Source organism: Capra hircus, chromosome 5, assembly GCF_001704415.2.
Source record: "Capra hircus breed San Clemente chromosome 5, ASM170441v1, whole genome shotgun sequence".
NCBI classification, from domain to species: domain Eukaryota; kingdom Metazoa; phylum Chordata; class Mammalia; order Artiodactyla; family Bovidae; genus Capra; species Capra hircus.
In genome coordinates this window covers 96,053,327-96,074,204 of record NC_030812.1, presented here as the reverse complement: position 1 = coordinate 96,074,204, position 20,878 = coordinate 96,053,327, and the positions used below count along the sequence as shown (strand labels likewise).

The following is a 20,878-nucleotide window of genomic DNA, read 5'->3' as shown; positions in this document are numbered from 1 at the left end:
GGGCTGCCCTGGATAATAAGCTCTGGAGTGGTTAATCCATACTGGCTTATAACTGGGGCCTAAAAAGAGTTCTGGTCATAAATAGGACTGCTCTGACCTTGATAGGACGTGTAATTCAGAAATGTAGAAGTTAACAGAGCTAGAGGTATTCCACACTGAAATGTGACCTTCAAGGCTAGTTCAGACCATTCTGGGGGCTAGGTTGAGATAGCTTTTAATTGTGAACAGTATCTATGGCTACATTTTTATTTCTTTGGAATATCCAGAATGCAGTATCTTATAACAAATACGGTAATAATTGTTATCCTTTACTCTCTTGCCTCTGTGTCAGGCCAGAATCATGTTTTGCAAGAAGTGTGTTAATAGGCTTGTTCGCCTTCTAACCAACAGCATGGGTTCTGACCAGTACCAGAGCATACTAACCAATACTGCCAAATAGTATAGGCTACGTGCGTCACATGTGTTCATGTTTAATCCTCTCAGTAGCCCCATTTTACAGACAAGTAGTAGAGGCTGCCTCGGAGAAGGCAATGGCACCCCACTCCAGTACTCTTGCCTGGAAAATCCCATGGACGGAGGAGCCTGGTGGGCTGCCGTCTGTGGGGTCGCACAGAGTCGGACATGACTGAAGTGACTTAGCAGCAGCAGCAGCAGCAGTAGAGGCTACCTAGAATCTAGTGAAGTCTGTTATCCTCTGGAGTCTGGGGATGGAGGAATCACTTTGTCCCAGGAAAGATTTCTGGCTTGAGGTTTGTAAAAACATTAGGTAAATTACCAAAAGAGGCTAAGAGATTTCTTGAAGAGCAGTGAAAGCAGCTGAGATTCTAAGAGTGAAGGCCAAGTCTCCAGAGACTTCAGCCTGCAGGAGGCAGGATGGTTCTATGGCATGTTTGGATCAACCTTTGAGACATGATTATGGTAAGCCTGCAAATACTACCTTCTAGAGTGTAAAACAATAAAGATTCATTCTTGCCCCAACCAGATGTTTGGGAACGTAGGATGTCTTGGTCTGGGGCGTCCTTAAATCACTTCCTTCTAAATGGCTTACATTTGCCTAGAAACCTGAAATTGATCTGCCTCTTTAGCAGTCCTTCAAATTTCTTAATTTTGGCTCAGCCTGCTGTTGTCCCACTGGTTCTTTCTGCCCTGTGACTTTAAGGGGCGAGGGGGCTGGTGTGGTCATCTAGGGTCGAGAATCAGGGTGTTTTTTTGTTTTTTTGCCGTTAACTAGGATCTGTTCAACATACCAGGCTTACTGTGGTAGGGTGGCTACAGCTTTGGAACCCCCAGCATGGCAGGGATGGGCCATGTATACCAATAATCCATTTACTTCCCATTTCCTTCTTAACTCTGTCTCTAGCACTGTTGACCTTGAGTAAGTAAGTAAAGTCACTCAGTCGTGTCCGACTCTTTGTGACCCCATGGACTGCAGCCCACCAGGCTCCTCAATCCATGGGATTCTCCAGGCAAGAATACTGGAGTGGGTTGCCATTTCCTTCTCCAGGGGATCTTCCTGACCCAGGGATCAAACCCCGGTCTCCCGCATTGGAGGCTGACGCTTTAACCTCTGAGCCACCAGGGAAGCCAGCTAAATCTTGTACCCTTATTTTCTCACTGGGAAATAGGGATAAACATCAGGAGGATCAAAGAAACAAAAATTAAAAACAATCTGCTTATTTTGTGTGTTGAATAAACTTTTAGTTACAGAAGCACTTTTATAGATGGCACATGTGTGTTGGTTGCTTATTCGTGTCTGACTCTTTGCGACCCCATGGACTGTAGCCCACTAGGCTCTTTGGTCCATAGAATTCTCCAGGCAGGAATACTGGAGTGGGTTGCCATTTCCTTCTCCAATGGATGGCGTATGTTCCTGTAAAGTTTGAGGATTTTTTAACACCATAGAAAACAGAGGTCCTCTGTAATTCGTCTCCCCTACCCCAGCCCCCACCACAGGGTAAGTACGGTTAGCATTTTTTTGTGTGTAAGAATGTCCTTTTTAATGACTACAGTGAAAACAGCCTTGTTGAGACAGAGGTGGCTAAATAACATGCAACTCCTGAGCGATGTAACTTTATTTTCAGTGACTCCGTCTCCAGCTAAGCATAGAGCCAAGATGGACGATATTGTGGTTGTAGCTCAAGGCTCCCAGGCCTCAAGGAACGTCAGCAACGATCCTGATGTCATCAAGTTGCAAGAGATTCCAACCTTCCAGCCACTTTTGAAAGGTAAGGGTTTGCATTAAAGAAAATTTATTTACATATAGTTGATTTACCAGATTGTGTTAATTTCAGGTATACTGCAAAGTGATTCAGTTATGTGTTTGTGTGTGATATATTCTTTTTCAGATTCTTTTCCATTATAGGTTATTACAGGATATTGAATATAGTAAGTCCCCCACTGACATCAGGGGACAGACCTTCCAGACAGAAAGTCAGTAAAATAACAGAGATCCTAACTGACACAACAGAACAGTTATACTTAGTTGATATCTCTAGGTCTCTCTGGGCTTCCCTGGTGGCTCAGATTGTGAAGGATCTGCTTGCGATATGGGAGACCTGGGAAAGACTGGGAAGACCCCTTGGAGAAGGGCATGGCAACCCACCCCAGAATTCTTGCCTGGAGAATTCCATGAACAGAGGAGCCTGGTTGGCTAGAGTCCATGGGTCACAAAGAGTCAGACACGACTGAGCACCTAGCACACTTACAAAGTATATGTGGGTGTCCCAAAGACCAATGATTTTTCTCTTAACTGAATGGGATTTCTGCTGTAAGAATCACTCTTTCTGTTTTCCTCTCCTCACAAAAAATGAGGAACGATAAATGATTTAGTTGACCTTCCCTGATTTACTTACCTGGTCCAGTATAATAGAAAACATCTTACATTTATAGAACTATTTATATTAAAAGTTTCCTTCCCCTACACAACAGATATTAACTCTTTAGTTCTTACATCATTACATATGTTTGAATGATTTGTGCCTGATCAGACAACTAGCAGATAGAGGCTGAACTTCAACCTGTATCACTGATGTCAAATCTACTAGTTACACTATTCCACGCTGTTCTTAAAAAACAAGAATAAACCCAAATGGTGCTTTATAAATGGTCCATGTACCATCTCATTCTTCCCAGTGCTTCATCTGCTTTACAGATGAGGAAATACAAGCTTTCAGTCTTTCCCCGCAGGCCTCTGTGTTAGACTTCAGTAAACTCGTCTGGTTCTTACACAGCTTGTTGTATCCTGTTACCCACCTTCTCATTAGTTTCTGTTGTTTTAAGGAATATGTGATTCTCCAAAGAAGCCAGCATTAATGAATTTTCCATCTTCATAGATCCTTGTGCAATCAGATTTAAAAGATACACCTTTATCTTTAGAAACTTGGAGGAGGACACTTGTATTCTGTCCTTGATCGCCTCTGGAGTTGTAAGTAGTGCTGCTCGTAGTCACCCTGATCATGTCTCTGCTTCCTGTTAACTATGCCCCTCTCCTCCCAAAGTCTTTCTGTCTTCCTCTCCTCACAAAAAATGAGGAACTATAAATGATTTAGTTGACCTACCCTGGTTTACTTAACCTGGTATAGTATAATATAGAAAACATCTTACATGTATAGAACTGGATGAGGCCTGTGTGATCTATTTTTGACCCCACTTTAAGAAGTGAAAGTGTTAGTCATGCAGTTGTGTCTGACTCTTTGTGACTCATTGCACTCTAGCCCACCAGGCTCCTCTGTCAATGGGATTCTCTAGGCAAGAATACTGAAGTGCGGAGCCATTCCCTTCTCCAGGGGTATCTTCCAAACCCAGGGATCAAACCTGGGTCTCCTGCATTACAGGCAGATTCTTTTACTGTCTGAGCCACCAGGGAAGCCCCCATCCCACTTTCAGTTCGGTTCAGTCGCTCAGTCGTGTCCAACTCTTTTTAACCCCATGAATCGCAGCACGCCAGGCCTCCCTGTCCATCACCAACTCCCGGAATTCACTCAGACTCATGTCCATCGAGTCGGTGATGCCATCTAGCCACCTCATCCTCTGTTGTCCCCTTCTCCTCCTGCCCCCAATCCTTCCCCGCATTAGGGTCTTTTCCAGTGAGTCAACTCTTTAGGGAAATTCTGAAAGCAAACAAAAAACTAAAAGAAAAAACAAAAAACCCCAGAACTTTGAGATATATGTAATATTTTTCTGGAATTACTGTTTCTTCTTTGAGCATTGGAACTAACTCATACTTTATGATAAGTTGACTAGTATGGGAAGCATCTACAAGAAGGTTTAGTGTTGAGGCAAGTTAACCTCAGATTTAAAATCGTCCCTGGGAACTCTGGGAGTGAATAGTGCACTGCAGTTAATGCAACACAGCTGGATGTGGTTGCATTGCTCCCTGGATTTTATTATCTTTTATCCAAGTGTAGTTCATTTGCAGTAGTCTGTTAGTTTCAGATGTACAGCATAATGATTCAGTATTTTGTAGATTATGTTCCATTATAGGTTATTTCAATATAATGGGCATAATTTCCTGTGCTATACAGTGTATCCATGTGGCTTATCTTTTCACGTGTAATAGTTTGCATGTGTTAATTTCATGCCTCTAATTTGTCCCTCCCCACTTCCTCTCCTCTTTAGTAACTACAAGTTGTTTTTTTTCTACATCTGTAAGTCTGCTTCTGTTTTGCATATACTTCATTTTTACTATTTTTTAGATTCTGCATATATGCGATGTGATATAGAGTGTTTGTCTTTTCTCTGTCTGACTTCTGTCATGAAGCATAATATTCTCCAGGTCCATCCACATTGCTGCAAATGGCGGTATTTAATTCATTTCTAAGGCTAATATTCCATTGTATATATATTACCACATCTTAATCCGGTAATCTGTTGATGAGCACTTGGTTGTTTCCATATCATGTTACTTGTAAATCATGCTGCTGTGAGCATTGGGGTGCATGTATCTTTTCAATTTAGTGTTTGTTTTTTCTGAATATATGCCCAGGAGTGGGATTGCTGGATCGTATGGTAGTACTATTTTTAGTATTTTAAGGAACCTCCATACTGTTTTCCCACAGTGGCTGCACCAAATTATATTCTCACCAACAGTTTGCAACGCTTCCATAACCTGGATTTTAAGTGGGACTTGGCTACCAACTGGCTGTGTTGCCCTGGCTTTGCTTTTCACCTCTTTGAACCTTGGTTGTTGAGATCATTGAGAACAGGTGCCGGAGAGAGGAAAGCTCACGAAAAGTAGCTTGTAGTTAAGAGGAATCTTGGGATTTGGCTACTGAAGGTAGAAAAATCACTTTATGAGAGTGCTGAGAGCGATGTGAAAACAGAAATGGCAACAAGAGGTAGTGGCCAGGCTGCCGGGAAACAAAAAAAGCCAGTGAATATTTAAGTTACTGCTCATCTTCACTTGTGAAGAAGAAACGTCTTGGACAGTGATTAGAAAAGGTAGGCCAGGGGGACGATTGAGTGGAAATATTAAGTATAGTCAAGATATTAACAGTAATTGTAGCTAATCCTCACCTCCCATACCATGTGTGACCTTTTTTTCTTTCCCCACTTCCTCCCTTCTTTCTTTCCTCGCTTCCTCCTTTCCCTCCTTCCCTTCTCTTCTTTCTTTCCCTCCTTCCTTTCTTTTTCTGCAGTGGGTCTTAGTTGCAGCATGCAGAATTTTCCTCGGCGGTATGTGGGATCTGGTTCCCTGACCAGAAATTGAACCCTGAGCCCCCTGCACTGGGAGGGCGGCATCCTAACCACCTGACCGCCAGGGATGTCCTGTGTTCTTTCCGCTTTCTAGATTAAACATTGGCATTTAGAGAGCTTCAGTTCATGGCCTAGAGAACTGCCATCTCAAGTTGGCATCTGGATATCGAGTTTTAACTATTTTGTACGTGGAATAAGACTCAGTTTCAGACTCAGATGCAGAGAATGCATTAGTGGTTGCCAGAGGGGAGGGGAGTTGTGGGGGAGGTACAGACTTGCAGTTATAAAATAGACAAGTCCCAGGATGTAAAGCACAGCAGCAGGAATATAATTGGTAATACTGTAATACCTCTCTGTGTTGATAGATGGTACCTAGATTTATCATGGTCATCTTTTTGTAAGGTATACAAATATCAAATTGCTGTTGTACACCTGAAACAAGTATAGTATTAGAAGTTAGTTATACTTCAAAAAAGAAAAAAAAAAAGACAACTCAGTTTCCAATTCTAGGGAAACCCATGGTAAAAATCACGAGGCTGTAAAGGGAAATAGCGTGATGGATGTCAGCTGGTTTGGATTTTCAGGTGCCTTGTTCCTTACAGAGCTTCCTGCCTTTTTTTAAAAAAAATTATTTACTTATTATTTTTGGCTGTGTCGAGTCTTAGTTGCAGTGTGCAGGTTTAGTTGGCCCATGGCATGTGGGATCTTAGTTCCCCCGACCAGGGATGGAACCCACGTCCCTTGCATTGGAAGGTGGTTTCTTGAACGCTGGACCACCAGGGAAGGAAGTCCTGAGCCTTCTGCTTTGATGATGGCTGGTATAAAGCCCGGCATCTGCCTACAGGACTGGGCCGGGGTGACTCATCACAGTTGCCTTTATTCCTAATCTCTTTTTTCCCTCCTCTACTGCTTTCGGGATGAGGCTGTTTCTCAAAGTAGTAAAAGGGCCACACAGTGAGGGCTGTGCCCACAGGTTTTATTTCAGAAAGCTTTATTCAAGTTAATGACAGTGTATTCTTTCAAAACAATATATTCAAGCCCTGCACAGAGTTCAGTATTGTTCTGTAATGTCATATGATACAGTGCTAATGCTGGTGGGTGATCTGCGGAGGCTGTGTCTGGGCGAGTTTAGGGCGATTTCTCTGACTGAGGTAATGTGTGCGTTTTTGTTTTTTTCTTTATAAGCAAGCAGATTCTTTGTTCTTAACCCTTTTGGGTAAACATCCCAGGGTATAATTTATGGTCCACACAAACGCCAAGTAACATTACATTAGCAAGGTTCCTCTTTTAAGCCTAAAGAATTTCCTTTCTTTCCTAGAAGTCTCTGAAGTAGCAGCTTATTTTGAAATGTAACACACTTAAGAGAAAAGCAGAAATTAAAAAATTAGAGAGTAGCAACAAATGACTGTAACAGAGCACAAAAGTAAAATGTAGATTTGATGCAAATTAGATTCCCAGAGGATTTCGTACTTAAAGTTCAACCACTCCTATTTTTTAATGAGTTGCACTGTTTTTTATGTCATTCTGCAGAAATGAAATACAAGAGAAATGCAATATTGATGTTTTGCATATCAAAGTTATAAGACTGTTCACTCCTGGTGATAAATATATGCGCATGGGAGTGAGGACATGATGGTGCGTACACGTATGATGTTTTTGCAACTGACCTTGGATACAAACATAATATTGTCTTGTTGCCTAGGAAGGGGACAGTCTTATTATCAACATATTAGTGTAAAAGCTTCAGTGGTACTAAGCAAATCTGTTGGGGGTTCTGTGCTTGGTTGTTAAGAAGATGATATACATGAAGGTGGAGAAAGCAATGGCACCCCACTCCAGTACTCTTGCCTGGAAAATACTATGGACAGAGGAGCCTGGTAGGCTGCAGTCCATGGGGTCGCTAAGAGTCGGACACGACTGAGCGACTTCACTTTCACTTTTCACTTTCATGCATTGGCGAAGGAAATAGCAGCCCACTCCAGTGTTCTTGCCTGGAGAATCCCAGGGATGGGGGAGCCAGGTGGGCTGCCTTCTATGGAGTCGCACAGAGTCGGACATGACTGAAGCGACTTAGCAATACATGAAGGAGGTTTTGACAATTAAAAAGAGCCTGAGGCTTTCCTTGGTGGAGCAAAATCTCGCAAAACATCAGTGAAGGTTCTGAAATCATGTGTAATGTAGAGAGATAGTGCTTGAAGTTTTAAGTGGAAGACGGTGGGTGGGAGAAGCATGAATTGATGGAAAATGTTGGTATGAAGAACACGAGGGAGCTGGAGTTCAAATGACCAGTTTATTCATGTCTTTCTCACTCACCCACCTATTAGCCTGACAAATAAAATAATAAAGGAGGTTGGCCCTGGCATTCATCAGAGACCTGCCTCTGCCACCTGCCAGGCCTTACCTCCCTCCGCATTGGAAAGTAGAGTGACAAAGGAGGCAACCAGGGGTGAGTCTTAATCAGAGCCACAGTCTTCTCTGAGTGGCTTAACGGTGACCTCCAGACCCATGGTTGATCCTAAGAGTATAGTTTCCCCCCCCAGGTACTATCTTGGAAAGGTTGATAATTCATTCCTTTATTACCTGTTACATTGTATGTGTAATAGCGCTTCAGTTAACTTTTTAAACATGGCTGTTAACCAGTGAAGTGTGAGTCTTATTCAGAAGAGTGGGACGTACCAGGAGATGGTCACTCTAAGCCATAGAGAAGATTTGTGAGAGCAACCTCACTTTGTTCCTCACTCCAGTAAATCTCTGTGCTTGTATCCGTTCTTGTTTCTTTCTGTGAAGTCTCTAAGAAGGTGTGTCTGTGTCTTAAGACCCTTAAATAATATCTTTTAAAGAAATTAAGAGAAGGAAACCTATATATAGAATATTTACTTGTGTGCTTATCATTTCAGGAATTCTTAGTCCCTTCCTGTAGACTGAAGCTTCCATTGATGAAATTTGTTCTTAGTTTGAAGACCTTCTTGTAGCATTTCTTACAGTGCAGGTCAGCTGGACGCAAATTCTTTCTGTTTTTATTTATATAAGAATGTTAGTTTTGCTCATTATTGTTATAAGGTTTTTTCCTTTTTTTTTATGATGACTGTGTTTTTGAGGAGATATTGTGAGACTGTGTAATTTTGTTCTTCAAGACCATTTCTTTCACCAGTTATAATATTCATTGATATTTCTTGCTTGAATTCATTATACAGTGATGGTTTCCAAATAGGGGTTTTCTGACTTTATCATTCCTTCTACATTTATTGGTTTTACTGTAAGGAAGACCCTTCTCTTCTCCCCAGTATTTATTCATTTATTTAAGTGGAACAGTGAATTCCTATTTTATTCAGTGGGTTATGATCTGTTAAAGTCATTACATTCAGCCTTCCATATCTGTGGGTTCTGCACCCACAGATTCACCCAAGGGCAGACTGAAAATATTCAGGAAAAAAATTCCAGAAAGTTCCAGAAAACAAAACTTGAATTTTTCTGAGTACCAGCAACTACTTACATAGCGTTTGCATCAATTTCCATAGTATTTGCATTGTATTAGCTACTATAAGTAATCTAGAGATGTTTTAAAGTATATGGGAGCACTGCGTAGGTTATGTACAAATATTACACCAGTTTATATAAATGACTTGAGCATCCAGGGACTTGGTAACTGTCAGAGTCCTGGAATTAGTGCCTCCATGGACGCCAAGGGACGACTATTCGTTTTCAATCTCAAAATGCTCCAAATTTGGCCAGTTGAAATACTGTCAGTTCAGCTTCCTGTGTTCTTTTCATGTGCTCTCGTTATTCTTTGAGCATATTTTTAATTTCTGGCACATTATAATGTTCTAGAGTTACTTTGTTCTTCTCTGGCCCCAGTGCTAGAATTGAGTATTTCTTTAGGAGTGCTGTTCTTTCAGTGGAGAGGGGTGTTTAGAAACCACTTCCATACCTTCTCAGTGTTTAAGCAGGAAATATACACATGTGTATATATACAAACTCACACATTAACATCAGTATTTATTTTTATATTTACTTATATATATTGAAAGAGGAGAGGGAAAAAGTTTGCTTAAAACTCAACATTCAAAAAACTAAGATCAGGGCATCTGGTCTCATCACTTCATGGCAAATAAATGGGGAAACAATGGAAACAGTGACAGTTTATTTTCTTGGGCTCCAAAATCACTGCAGATGGTGACTGCAGCCATGAAATTAAAAGACGCTTGCTCCCTGGAAGAAAAGCTATGACCAACCTAGACAGCATATTCAAAAGCAGAGACATTACTTTGCCAACAAAGGTCTGTCTAGTCAAGACTGTGGTTTTTCCAGTAGTCGTGTATGGGTGTGAGAGTTGGACTGCAAAGAAAGCCGAGTGCTGAAGAATTGATGCTTTTGAACTGTGGTGTTGGAGAAGACTCTTGAGAGTCCCTTGGACTGTAAAGAGATCAAATCAGTCAATCCTAAATAAAATCAGCCCTGAATATTCATTGGAAGGACTGATGCTGAAGCTGAAACTCCCAATACTTTCACCACCTAATGCAAAGAACTGACTCATATGAAAAGACCCTGATGCTGGGAAAGATTGAAGGCAGGAGGAGAAAGGAACGTCAGAGGATGAGATGGTTGGATGGCATCACCGACTCAATGGACATGAGTTTGAGCAAGCTCCAGGAGTTGGTGATGGACAGGGAAGCCTGGCGTGCTGCAGTCCATGGGGTCACAAAGAGTCAGACACAGTTGAGCAACTGAACTGAGCAGATATATATTGAAAAGGATGAGTTCATGCTTATGGGCTCCACATGGTCTTTGACCTGTAGGTTTATAGCTTTTTAGCAAATACTTTGGCCATTATTTCTTCAGTATTTTTCCTGTTCTTGCCTCTCCCAGTTTCTGTGTTTGACTAGTTTTGGTGTTTTCTCACACCGAAGCACCATTTTTGGTTTTTTAGTTGTTTTTCTTTCTGTCCTGCTTTGGATAGCTTTTATTGCTATGTTTCCAGGTTCAGTGGTCTTTTTTTCTGTTGTGTCTGTGCTGCCCTTAATCCAATGTATTTTTGGTGGTGGTGGTGATTTAGTCTGACTGTTGCGTGTCTGACTGTTGCGACTCCATGGACTGTAGCCTGCCAGGCTCTTCAGCCCAGGGGATTCTCCAGGCAAGAATATTGGAGTGGGTTCCCATTTCCTTCTCCACGGGATATTCCTAATCCAGGAATCGAACCCAGGTCGCATGCATTGCATGTAGATTCTTTACCGACTGAGCTATGAGGGGAAATGTATTTAATTTCAGATAATTGTGTTTTTCAGCTTTTGATTTCACTTCCCCCTATTAAAAAAAAAACTCCCATTTCTTTATCGTGCTTATGTTCATTTGTCTCTCTTTTGAACATATCAGATATTTTTATATTAACTCTTAACTCTTGTCAGTCTATCATTTCTGGATCTTTCTTTTTTCCTAAACGAATGAGCTTTCCCATGTCACATTTTCCCATTTTCCTACTTTTTTCATGCCTGGAAATTTTTTTTACCATATGCCAAACATTGTAAATCTTGTCTTTAGATGCTGGATTTTGATTCCTTTAAAGGATGTTGGACTTGGTTCTGGCATTAGTTGTCATCAGTTTGGTTCTTTCTAGGCTTGCTTTTGAGTTTGGTTAAGGCTCATCTAGAGCAGCCTAGCCTGGCTTATTAAGCCTCCCTCATAAGGCAGTACCCTTCTGATCATGCTGCCTACTGCCTGGTGTATTATGACGTCTTCCCACTCTGGTTGCTGGGAACATGAACTACTCTGAGACCTATGTGAGTTTCAGAAATTATTTGGCTTACTGCTGTCCTGGGCCTTTCTCCAACCTTGTGAAATTTCAGCCCATAAATTGTTAGGTTAGTGCCAAGTGTTTGGGGGTGCCCTGTGCACTCTTCCAGAGTGTGCTCATGGAATACCCTCCCCTCCCATCTTCTGTCGTGTAAGTGCTAGACATCTTCATCCTGGCAGGCTCTGTCCCTCTTCAGCTCACTGTGGCTGCTCTTCCTCCCTGGTTTGCATCCTGGGAGCTGCCTTCCAGCAGGAAGCCGGGGAAGTAATAGAGCCCACTTATCTCCCTTCTCACGGGGCGCACAGTAGCGCACTGCCTGTTACACAATATCTGAAAAGAGTGTTTTGTGTATTTTCTCTGGTTTTCTAACTGTCTATGGAAGGCATAATAGCAGGTAATCCTTCATGGGCAGAAGCAGAAATCCTCCCCAAAGATGCTTTTTAATCCGTGTTTTTCTGTCAGTTGCCACTTCTTCATTTTGCTTAAGCCCCTCTTGCCCACAGCTTTTGATGACTACACTGGGCATTCATCTCTGGAAAATCCTGGTAAACTCCTGTCCAGGTTCTAGTAGTCCTCCAGAGAGCGGAGGTACTAAGAGTATAAGACACAGCTGCTGCCCTTTGAGAGCGTGTCGTTTTGTTAGTTGTTTCGGCAGGTGAATAGCTCATAGTGTTATAGTATGTGTAATACTGGCCAGGACCCAACAGACTAGGTAGGCATGGAGGAGAGACTCGTTAATTTGACCTGGGAATTTAGGGTAGGCTTCACAGAGGAAGTAACACTTTAGCTGTGCTTCCAGAAATGAATGGAAGGTAGCCGCCTTGAGAAGACAGGGTCAAGGAGGGGATTCATGGTTTAAAATCTTTCAAGTAAATATTGGTTGGCCAAAAGGTTCACTCACATTTTTCCCGAATGAACTTTTTTGGCTAACTTACTAAAGAGAAATAAAAGATGCCTAAAGAGTTCTTGACTAAAATTACATCTCAGACATACTGCTTGAATTTTCTGTTCTTAGCCAATGTATGCAGGTTACCCAAATGTATGTGGATTAAATTCTGATTTTAATTTTAAGCCGTATGACAATGATTTACTGGAATAATTATTAGATAGTTTATGTACTGACTGTTCATTCTGTTCTATTTCTTTAAACTTTTAATTTGTGTTATGTAATGATTTGAAGCAAAATATACATGGTTTATTTTACTTTAGCTGGAACCCAAGGATATATCTTTTGGCTTTGGGAGATGATGAAGAACAGGGAGGCCTGGCAGGCTGCAGTCCATGGGGGCGCAGAGAGTTGGACACAACTTAGCGACTGAACAACGAAGGATCTATCTTTCTAAGCAATAACTTTTCCTGCCTGAGTCAGCCTTTTACCCTGGAATATGGCACTGAAGATGGGTGTACAGTATATATTTTCTTTCAGGGTTCTAGTTTGGTCAGTAGTTTCTGTTCAGTGACAGCCTAGAGAAAGTCTAAGGCTGAACAGTGTAAAATTTTGTTAGTCATTTTCAATTTTTCTTTTTTTCCAAAAATCACATATAAAAATTCTTCTATTTTAAAACACTCTGGCATTTAAGACTGAAATAGTTTTTCAGGAAAGTCAAAGTTTAAAAGGTATTTGCAGAATTTTGAAAAAATTCGATTTCTCCCAGCCCCTAAATTTTACCTGATTATTAGACATTACTTTGATGTTAATTTAATCATATTTGGAATTGGTACTACATAAGGTTCCTCACTCTGAGCACAAGTGGAAGCCACATGCTTTTTTTTTAGAACTGTATGCTTCATATGTTTGCTTATTCATTTAACCAAATTCATTAAGCTCTTGCTTAATGAATATCATCAGATATTGTTGGGCTAGACACACAAAAACAAAAACCATAACTCCTTCCCATGAAGAGCTCACAGGTTTAGTGAGGGAAATATATATTTACATATATATATATATAGTTTTATAAAGATACATATTTATGTTGTTCTTGTCTTTTAAAAAATATTTTATTGTAGTATAGTTGCTTTTCAATGTTGTTTCTACTGTACAGCAAAGTGAATCAGCTATACATATACACATATCCTCATTTTTTTGGATTTCCTTCCCACTTAGGTCTCCAGGGAGCATTGAGGAGAGTTCCCTGTGATATACAGTAGGTTCCTATTAGTTATCTATTTTATACATAGTATCAATAGTGTATATATATCAATCCCAATAGAGGGAAACTATTGGATTAGCCAAAAAAATTCACAGGGGTCTTTCCGTTACATCTTACAGAAAATCATGAACACACTCTTGGGTCAACTCAATATATTGTTAACAGATAAATTGTGACCCACATGGTAAGTGGTGTAAATAAAGTGAACCTAATGAGTGGAACCATCAGAGAACCTAAGGATGGAACAACTTATTGCGTCTGAAAGAGGCCAGAAAGTTTGACTAGAATCAGAACAACTTAGAGAAATTTATATTTGTTGTCTTGATAGTAATTATTTCCAGAACTTTATTATGCATAATAAAGCCACCTGGAGAAGCATTTTAAAAATTGCTGATTTTAGGGCCCCAAAACTCAAGGGAGTCTGAATCAGTAGGTTCAGATGTAAGACAACCATCTGTGTGTTGAGCTAGGGATTCTGAAATGGGTTCATAAGCAACACTTTGGAAAACAAGGAGCCAAAGTTTATGACCTTGAGTCCTCCTTGAAATCACAAAAACTAATAGATCATTCAATTAAATGATTTAGACATCTTTTTTTTTTTTAAAGAGATGTGGTTATCAAAAAGGTATTTTGGAAAATGTTACTAGGTTTTTTACTATTTTTGGATGAAATCAATTATTAAAACAATGATTCACATTTAATACTTGTGCATTAAATTTAAAATTCATTGGTAATTCATTGTTTGTAGAAAAATCTGTTAAAAGTCACAGATCTTTTATAATGTTTAAGTTTTTTTATCTCTACCAAAATTCAGTTTCATAGAAATTCAGTGAAATGCAAAGTGATATTTTAAAAAATGAGTTTGGATAATTATTTACCTTATATAGGCAGATGAAAATAAGTAATAAAAGTTTCTAAACATGTTTACTTACATATGAAATTGTCAATAGACAAATGTGTAGAAATAAAAATGCAGTTTTGATTTCCCAGATTTTTGGAACAGACATACAACCATTGGGGATTTCTTTGTTCTTCATTCAGTCTTTTAAATTGAGGGCTTTTCTCTAACTTAAAATATTAGTATCATTTATTTCCGTAAATTTTATGTCAAAATTAATATTTAAGCAGCTGCAAGAATGGGCTTTCCGGATGGATCAGTGATAAAGAACCTGCCTGCAGTGCAGGAGATGCAGGAGCCACGGGCTTGATCTTTGGGTCAGGAAGATCCCCTGCAGGAGGAATGGCAACCCACCCTATCTAGTATTCTCGCCTGGAAAAATCCATGGACAGGGGAGCCCAGCGGGCAGCAGTCCACGAGGTCCAGCTGAGTGAGCACCCACGCATAGCTTCAAGAGAAGGAAAGAATGATAGATTCCAATGAGACGGGTTAGTAATTAAATAGGCCAAAGAGACATTAAAATGTTTTTTAATGCTGGTAGGTATCATAGTTCTTTCTCATATTTTGCTACTTGTTTTCATAAGATGGCTTCCCTGTAATGTGGTTTAATTTATAGCAGTGTTGTTTTTGACACTTTTGCCGCTAGATGTCACTAAACTAAAACGGTTGGCGAGCTGGTTAACCCTTGCTACAACCTGTGGCAATGTTTGCTTTGGTTAATTAAGTTTAGTGTGTATCTCCTCTGGATTTCTCATAAAACCAGGTTACGGCTTGCTTCGAGCACAGGCTGGCTGGAGAATATACATGTTCTGTGACACATCAGTAATCTATAATTAGTTGTTTTACTGCTTATCGGGACAGAAAAGGAAAAAAGTTACTACTGCAGGAACCTTTCAGTGACCTTAAGTTTCTGGAGAGAAATTCCACGTTCAGTCTGTCACTGTACTCAAAGAAAAATTTATTACATCAAAAATTTCTGAAGAATTAGGATTGTGTCTTAATCGTCTCTAATTTCTCAGTGGTTCCCAAAAACTTTGGGCTTCCCTCATAGCTCAGTCAGTAAAGAACCTGCCTGCAATGCCGGAGACCCGGGTTTGATTCCTGGGTTGGGAAGATCCCCTGGAGAAGGAAATGGCAATCCACTCCAGTGTTCTTGCCTGGAAAATGCTATGGACAGAGGAGCCTGGCAGGCTACAGTTCATGGGGTTGCAAGAGTCGGACATGAGTTAGCGACTAAACCACCACCAAAAGCTTGGCAATTGGTAGGTATTCAGTAAATGATGTTAAGCATTGAGGTGGTATGTGCTAAGTCTCTTCAGTCATGTCTGACTCTTTGCGGTTGTATGAACCATAGCCCACCAGGCTCATCCATCCATGGGATTCTCCAGGCAGGACTGTTGGAGTGGGTTGCTGTGCCCACCTCCAGGGGATCTTCTGACCCAGGGTCAAACCCGTGTCTCCTAGGTCTCCTGCATTGACAGGCGGATTCTTTACGACTAGTTCCACTTGGGAAGCCCCTAAGGTAGTATATATAGGGGATGTCAAAGGTAAAGGAAGCCACACATCCTGCTCTCAAAAAGCCTGATTTGGGAGACAGTCTGCAAAAACATACACCTATAGCTCAGGGTGGTGTATATGTAGCAAATGACTAGTGTAGTCATTAAATTCTGTGGGATTTCAGTGGATCAGTAGCTCTTGGGAGCTAGGGACAGTGATGAAAGGTGTCTTCAAGAAAAGGTATTTGAGATGAAAAAGGAGGGCAGGTATAAATGAAGAAAGCTATGAACCAGGGTTCATGGGTAGGAAAATGTGGGCTGTAAAGATTGAGGTGGATTAACAACTTAAGGGCTCTGAATCTGAGGCTTGTACTTGGGCTTAATATTTTCTAGCAGGGTAGGGAACATCAAAGGATATTGCAGTAGGGGAATAATAATCTGTTTGGTTATGCTTTGTAATTTACAAAACACTAGCGCTTGGAGAAAGGTGAGTTAAAGGTGATTACTCTTTGATTTTTAAAATGCTTCTGCTCTAAAGTCTGTTAAAAACACTTATTTATACACACCGAGGAAACCAGAATTGAAAGAGACACCTGTACCCCAATGTTCATCGCAGCACTGTTTATAATAGCTAGGACATGGAAACAACCTAGATGTCCATCAGCAGATGAATGGATAAGAAAGCTGTGGTACATATACACAATGGAGTATTACTCAGCCGTTAAAAAGAATTCATTTGAATCAGTTCTGATGAGATGGATGAAACTGGAGCCGATTATACAGAGTGAAGTAAGCCAGAAAGAAAAACACCAATACAGTATACTAACACATATATATGGAATTTAGGAAGATGGCAATGACGACCCTGTATGCAAGACAGGGAAAGAGACACAGATGTGTATAATGGACTTTTGGACTCAGAGGGAGAGGGAGAGGGTGGGATGATTTGGGAGAATGACATTCTAACATGTATACTATCATGTAAGAATTGAATCGCCAGTCTATGTCTGATGCAGGATACAGCATGCTTGGAGCTGGTGCATGGGGATGACCCAGAGAGATGTTATGGGGAGGGTGGTGGGAGGGGGGTTCATGTTTGGGAACGCATGTAAGAATTAAAGATTTTAAAATTAAAAAAAAAAAAAAATAAAACATTTTAAATCTTAAAAATAAATAAATAAATAAAAAATAAAAAACAATGAATCCTCAAAAAAAAAAAAAAGATGATAGAGGGCTCAACATTGTGCCTGATATTTAGTAAACCCTCAATAAAAGATTCTTGTTAATAGTATTATTAAACAAGGAAAATATGTTAGGGACACTCTATAAAGTAACTGTCTACTGTTCTTCATAGAAGTCAAAAGTCATGAAGGACAGGAGTGACTGGAGAATTGTCATAGATTGGAGGAAACTGATAAAGCTGAGCACCAGAGAATTGATGCTTTTGAACTGTGGTGTTGGAGAAGACTCTTGAGAGTCCCTTGGACTGCAAAGAGATCCAACCAGTCCATCCTAAAGGAGAGCAGTCCTGAGTGTTCATAGGAAGTACTGATGTTGAAGCTGAAACTCCAATACTTTGGCCACCTGATGTGAAGGGCTGACTCATTTGAAAAGACCCTGATTCTGGGAAAGCTTGAGGGCTGGAGGAGAAGGGGACGACAGAGGATGAGATGGTTGGATAGCATCACCAACTCAATGGACATGAGTTTGAGTGATCTCTGGGAGATGGTGATGGACAGGGAGGCATAGCATGCTGCAGTCCATGGGGTCGCAAAGGCTTGAACACGACTGAGCAACTGAACTGAACTGAACTGGAGGAAATTAAGGAGACCTAGTAATGTTGGGTCCTGAATTGGATCCCAGAACAGAAAAGGACATTAGCAAAAAAAAAAAAATGGGAATGTGAGTAAGATGTGTAGTTTAGTTGATTGTATTATACCATTGTTAATTTCCTGGTTTTGATCATTGTACTATGGTTATGTACTGTGTTAATATTAGAGGAAGCTCTAAAGGGCAGATAGGAATCCTATACTTTATACAACTTTTCTTAAAGGTATTTAAAATATTTAAAGTTTAAAAATATAATGATGGCTTACAAAAGATTGCCATTCCATGTTTGAACTAGGTGTTGTTCTGAGAGTTCAGATATTGGAAGTTTTACAGTCTCCTACATTGTAGAATTTTTAGGATGAACTTCTACTAGGATGGCTTAAGTCAAGAGTGAGTTCCCTTGAAGACAGGGAAGTAGAGCTTTTGAAGACCCTTAGTCCATTTTAACCCCTGTAGACATATTGTAACTAATACATAAAATTGTTCAGTGTCTTGGCCTTTAAGGTCACTTGCATTTTGGCTCTTCAGACTGCAGTTTAATACCCTCAGTGCCCCTTTGCAGAATGTTCACAGTAATCTAATGAGACTTCCCAGGGATTTGCCCTCAATCCCTTTGTTCCTTTTCAATAAAAAAATGATTTCTTATAGCACTCTGCCTATGAGCCTTGGTTATGTGTTTTCATCATCTTTACTCAGGTTCCCTGTGGGCCCAGAACAACAGCGGAGGAACATCTCGTGTTTGTAGAGCTGTTGGGTATAATTGTCAGTGTGAGAATCTTATATATTATTGGGTTGGCCACAAAGTTTGTTCTGGTTTTTCTGTAAGATGTTGTGGAAAAGTCCAATCAAACTTTTTGGCCACCTCTATATTTATAACGTTGGAGAAGGCAATGGCACCCATGGATGGAGGAGCCTGGTAGGCTGCAGTCCATGGGGTTGCTAGGAGTCGGACACGACTGAGCGACTTCACTTTCACTTTTCACTTTCATGCACTGGAGAAGGAAATGGCAACCCACTCCAGTGTTCTTGCCTGGAGAATCCCAGGGATGGGGGAGCCTGGTGGGCTGCCATCTACGGGGTTGCACAGAGTCGGACACGACTGAAGCAACTTAGCATACTTATAACCTTGGGAAAAAATTTTAAATTATCAGTAAAGCATACTTTCAAATATTTATGCTTCTGTGCTCTAGATGTTTAAGAGGAAAATCTACATGGATATATCTGGACATCAGAGCTTAGGAACCTAGCATAAATAAGGGATTCATTTCTAGTTTTTTTCTTCCTCTTGTGATTCCTTTGCTATGAGGAAACACTGGATTCGTGAAATCAGTTGGGAAGTACTTCCTCCTTCCTTCTCTGTAAGAGTTTATGAAGGATTGGTTTTATTTTATCTTTAAATACTTTTCATAGTGAAGCCCGTGGGCCTGATATTTTCTTTACTTGGTATAGATCTATCTATTCAGATTTCTATTTTCTTCTTGAGTCAGTTTTAGTACTTTTGGTCTTTCTAGAAATTTCTGTCACTTATCTAATTTATTGGCATAAAGTTTTTCATAGTCCCTTTTAATCCTCTAAATTTCTATAAGGTCAGTAGTGATGTTCCTCTTACATTGCTGATTTTCATCATTTGAGTTGTTTCTCCTTTTTCCTTGGTCATCCTGGCTACAGTTTTATCGGTTTTGTTGATCTATAAAGTGAAGTAAGTCATATATTACTGATTTTCTCTGTTGTTTTCCTGTTTCTGTTTTATTGCTGCATTTTTAGGTGTGAAATACATTTATAATTATATCTTACTAATGTAGTCACTCTATCATTATGAAATGTTCTTTTTCTCTATTAATACTTTTTGCCTTAAAGTCTGTTTTATCTGGTTTTAATATAACCATTCTCCACTACAGTCCTCTGTACAGTATACAAGGAAGTTAGAATAAATGAGTAAAAACATATATATATATATATAATCTTTTATATAACCCACACATTTACTATTTTTGGTGTTCCTCATTTCTTCTGGTGACTTCAAGTTACCAATTGTTGTCACTTTTTTTTAAACCCTGAAGAGAATTCCTACCCTGGAATGCAAAAGTAGGAAGTTAAGAAACACCTGGAGTAACAGACAAATTTGGCTTTGGAGTACAGAATGAAGCAGGGCAGAGGCTAATAGAGTTTTGCCAAGAGAACTCCCTGGTCAGAGCAAACACCCTCTTCCCGCAATACAAGAGAAGACTCTACGCATGGACATCACCAGATCGTCAACACCGAAATCTGATTGATTATATTCTTTGCAGTGAAAGATGGAGAAGCTCGATACAGTCAGCAAAAACAAGACCAGGAGCTGACTGTGGCTCAGATCATGAACTCCTTATTGCCAAATTCAGACTTAAATTGAAGAAAGTAGGGAAAACCACTAGACCATTCAGGTATGACCTAAATCAAATCCCTTACGATTGTACAGTGGAAGTGAGAAATAGATTCAACGGGTTTGGTTCTGACAGAGTGCCTAAAGAACTATGGATGGAAGTTCATCTCATTATACAGGAGACGGGGATCAAGACCATCCCCAAGAAAAAGTAATGCCAAAAAGCAAAATGGCTATCTAAGGAGGCCTTACAAATAGCTGTGAAAAGAAGAGAAGCCAAAAGCAGAGGAGGGAAAAGAAAGATATACCCATTTGAATGCAGAGTTCCAAAGAATAGCAAGGAGAGATCAGAAGGCCTTCTTCAGTGATCAGTGCAAAGAAATAGAGGAAAGTAATAGAATGGGAAAGACTAGAGATCTCTTCAAGAAAATTAGAGATACCAAGGGAACATTTCATGCAAAGATGAGCTCAATAAAGGACAGAAATGGTATGGACCTAACAGAAGCAGAAAATATTAAGAAGAGATGGCAAGAATACACAGAAGAACTGTACAAAAAAGAGCTTCACAACCCAGATAATCACGATGGTGTGATCACTCACCTAGAGCCAGACATCCTGGAATGATGTCCTTTTCTTGAGTGTAAGTCACACTTTGCTGTT

General features: G+C 40.2%; 1 protein-coding gene across 2 annotated transcripts in view; it reads left to right on the top strand.

Annotated features, from left to right (window-relative positions):
• BORCS5 (BLOC-1 related complex subunit 5) overlaps positions 1-20,878 on the top strand; it is a 97,803-nt gene that overhangs the window by 1,198 nt on the left and 75,727 nt on the right. For both annotated transcript variants that reach the window (XM_018048469.1, XM_005680821.3), the window contains exon 2: positions 2,082-2,225. In XM_018048469.1, coding sequence (XP_017903958.1) covers positions 2,082-2,225 — 144 coding nt within the window. The remainder of the gene's footprint in view (positions 1-2,081; positions 2,226-20,878) is intronic.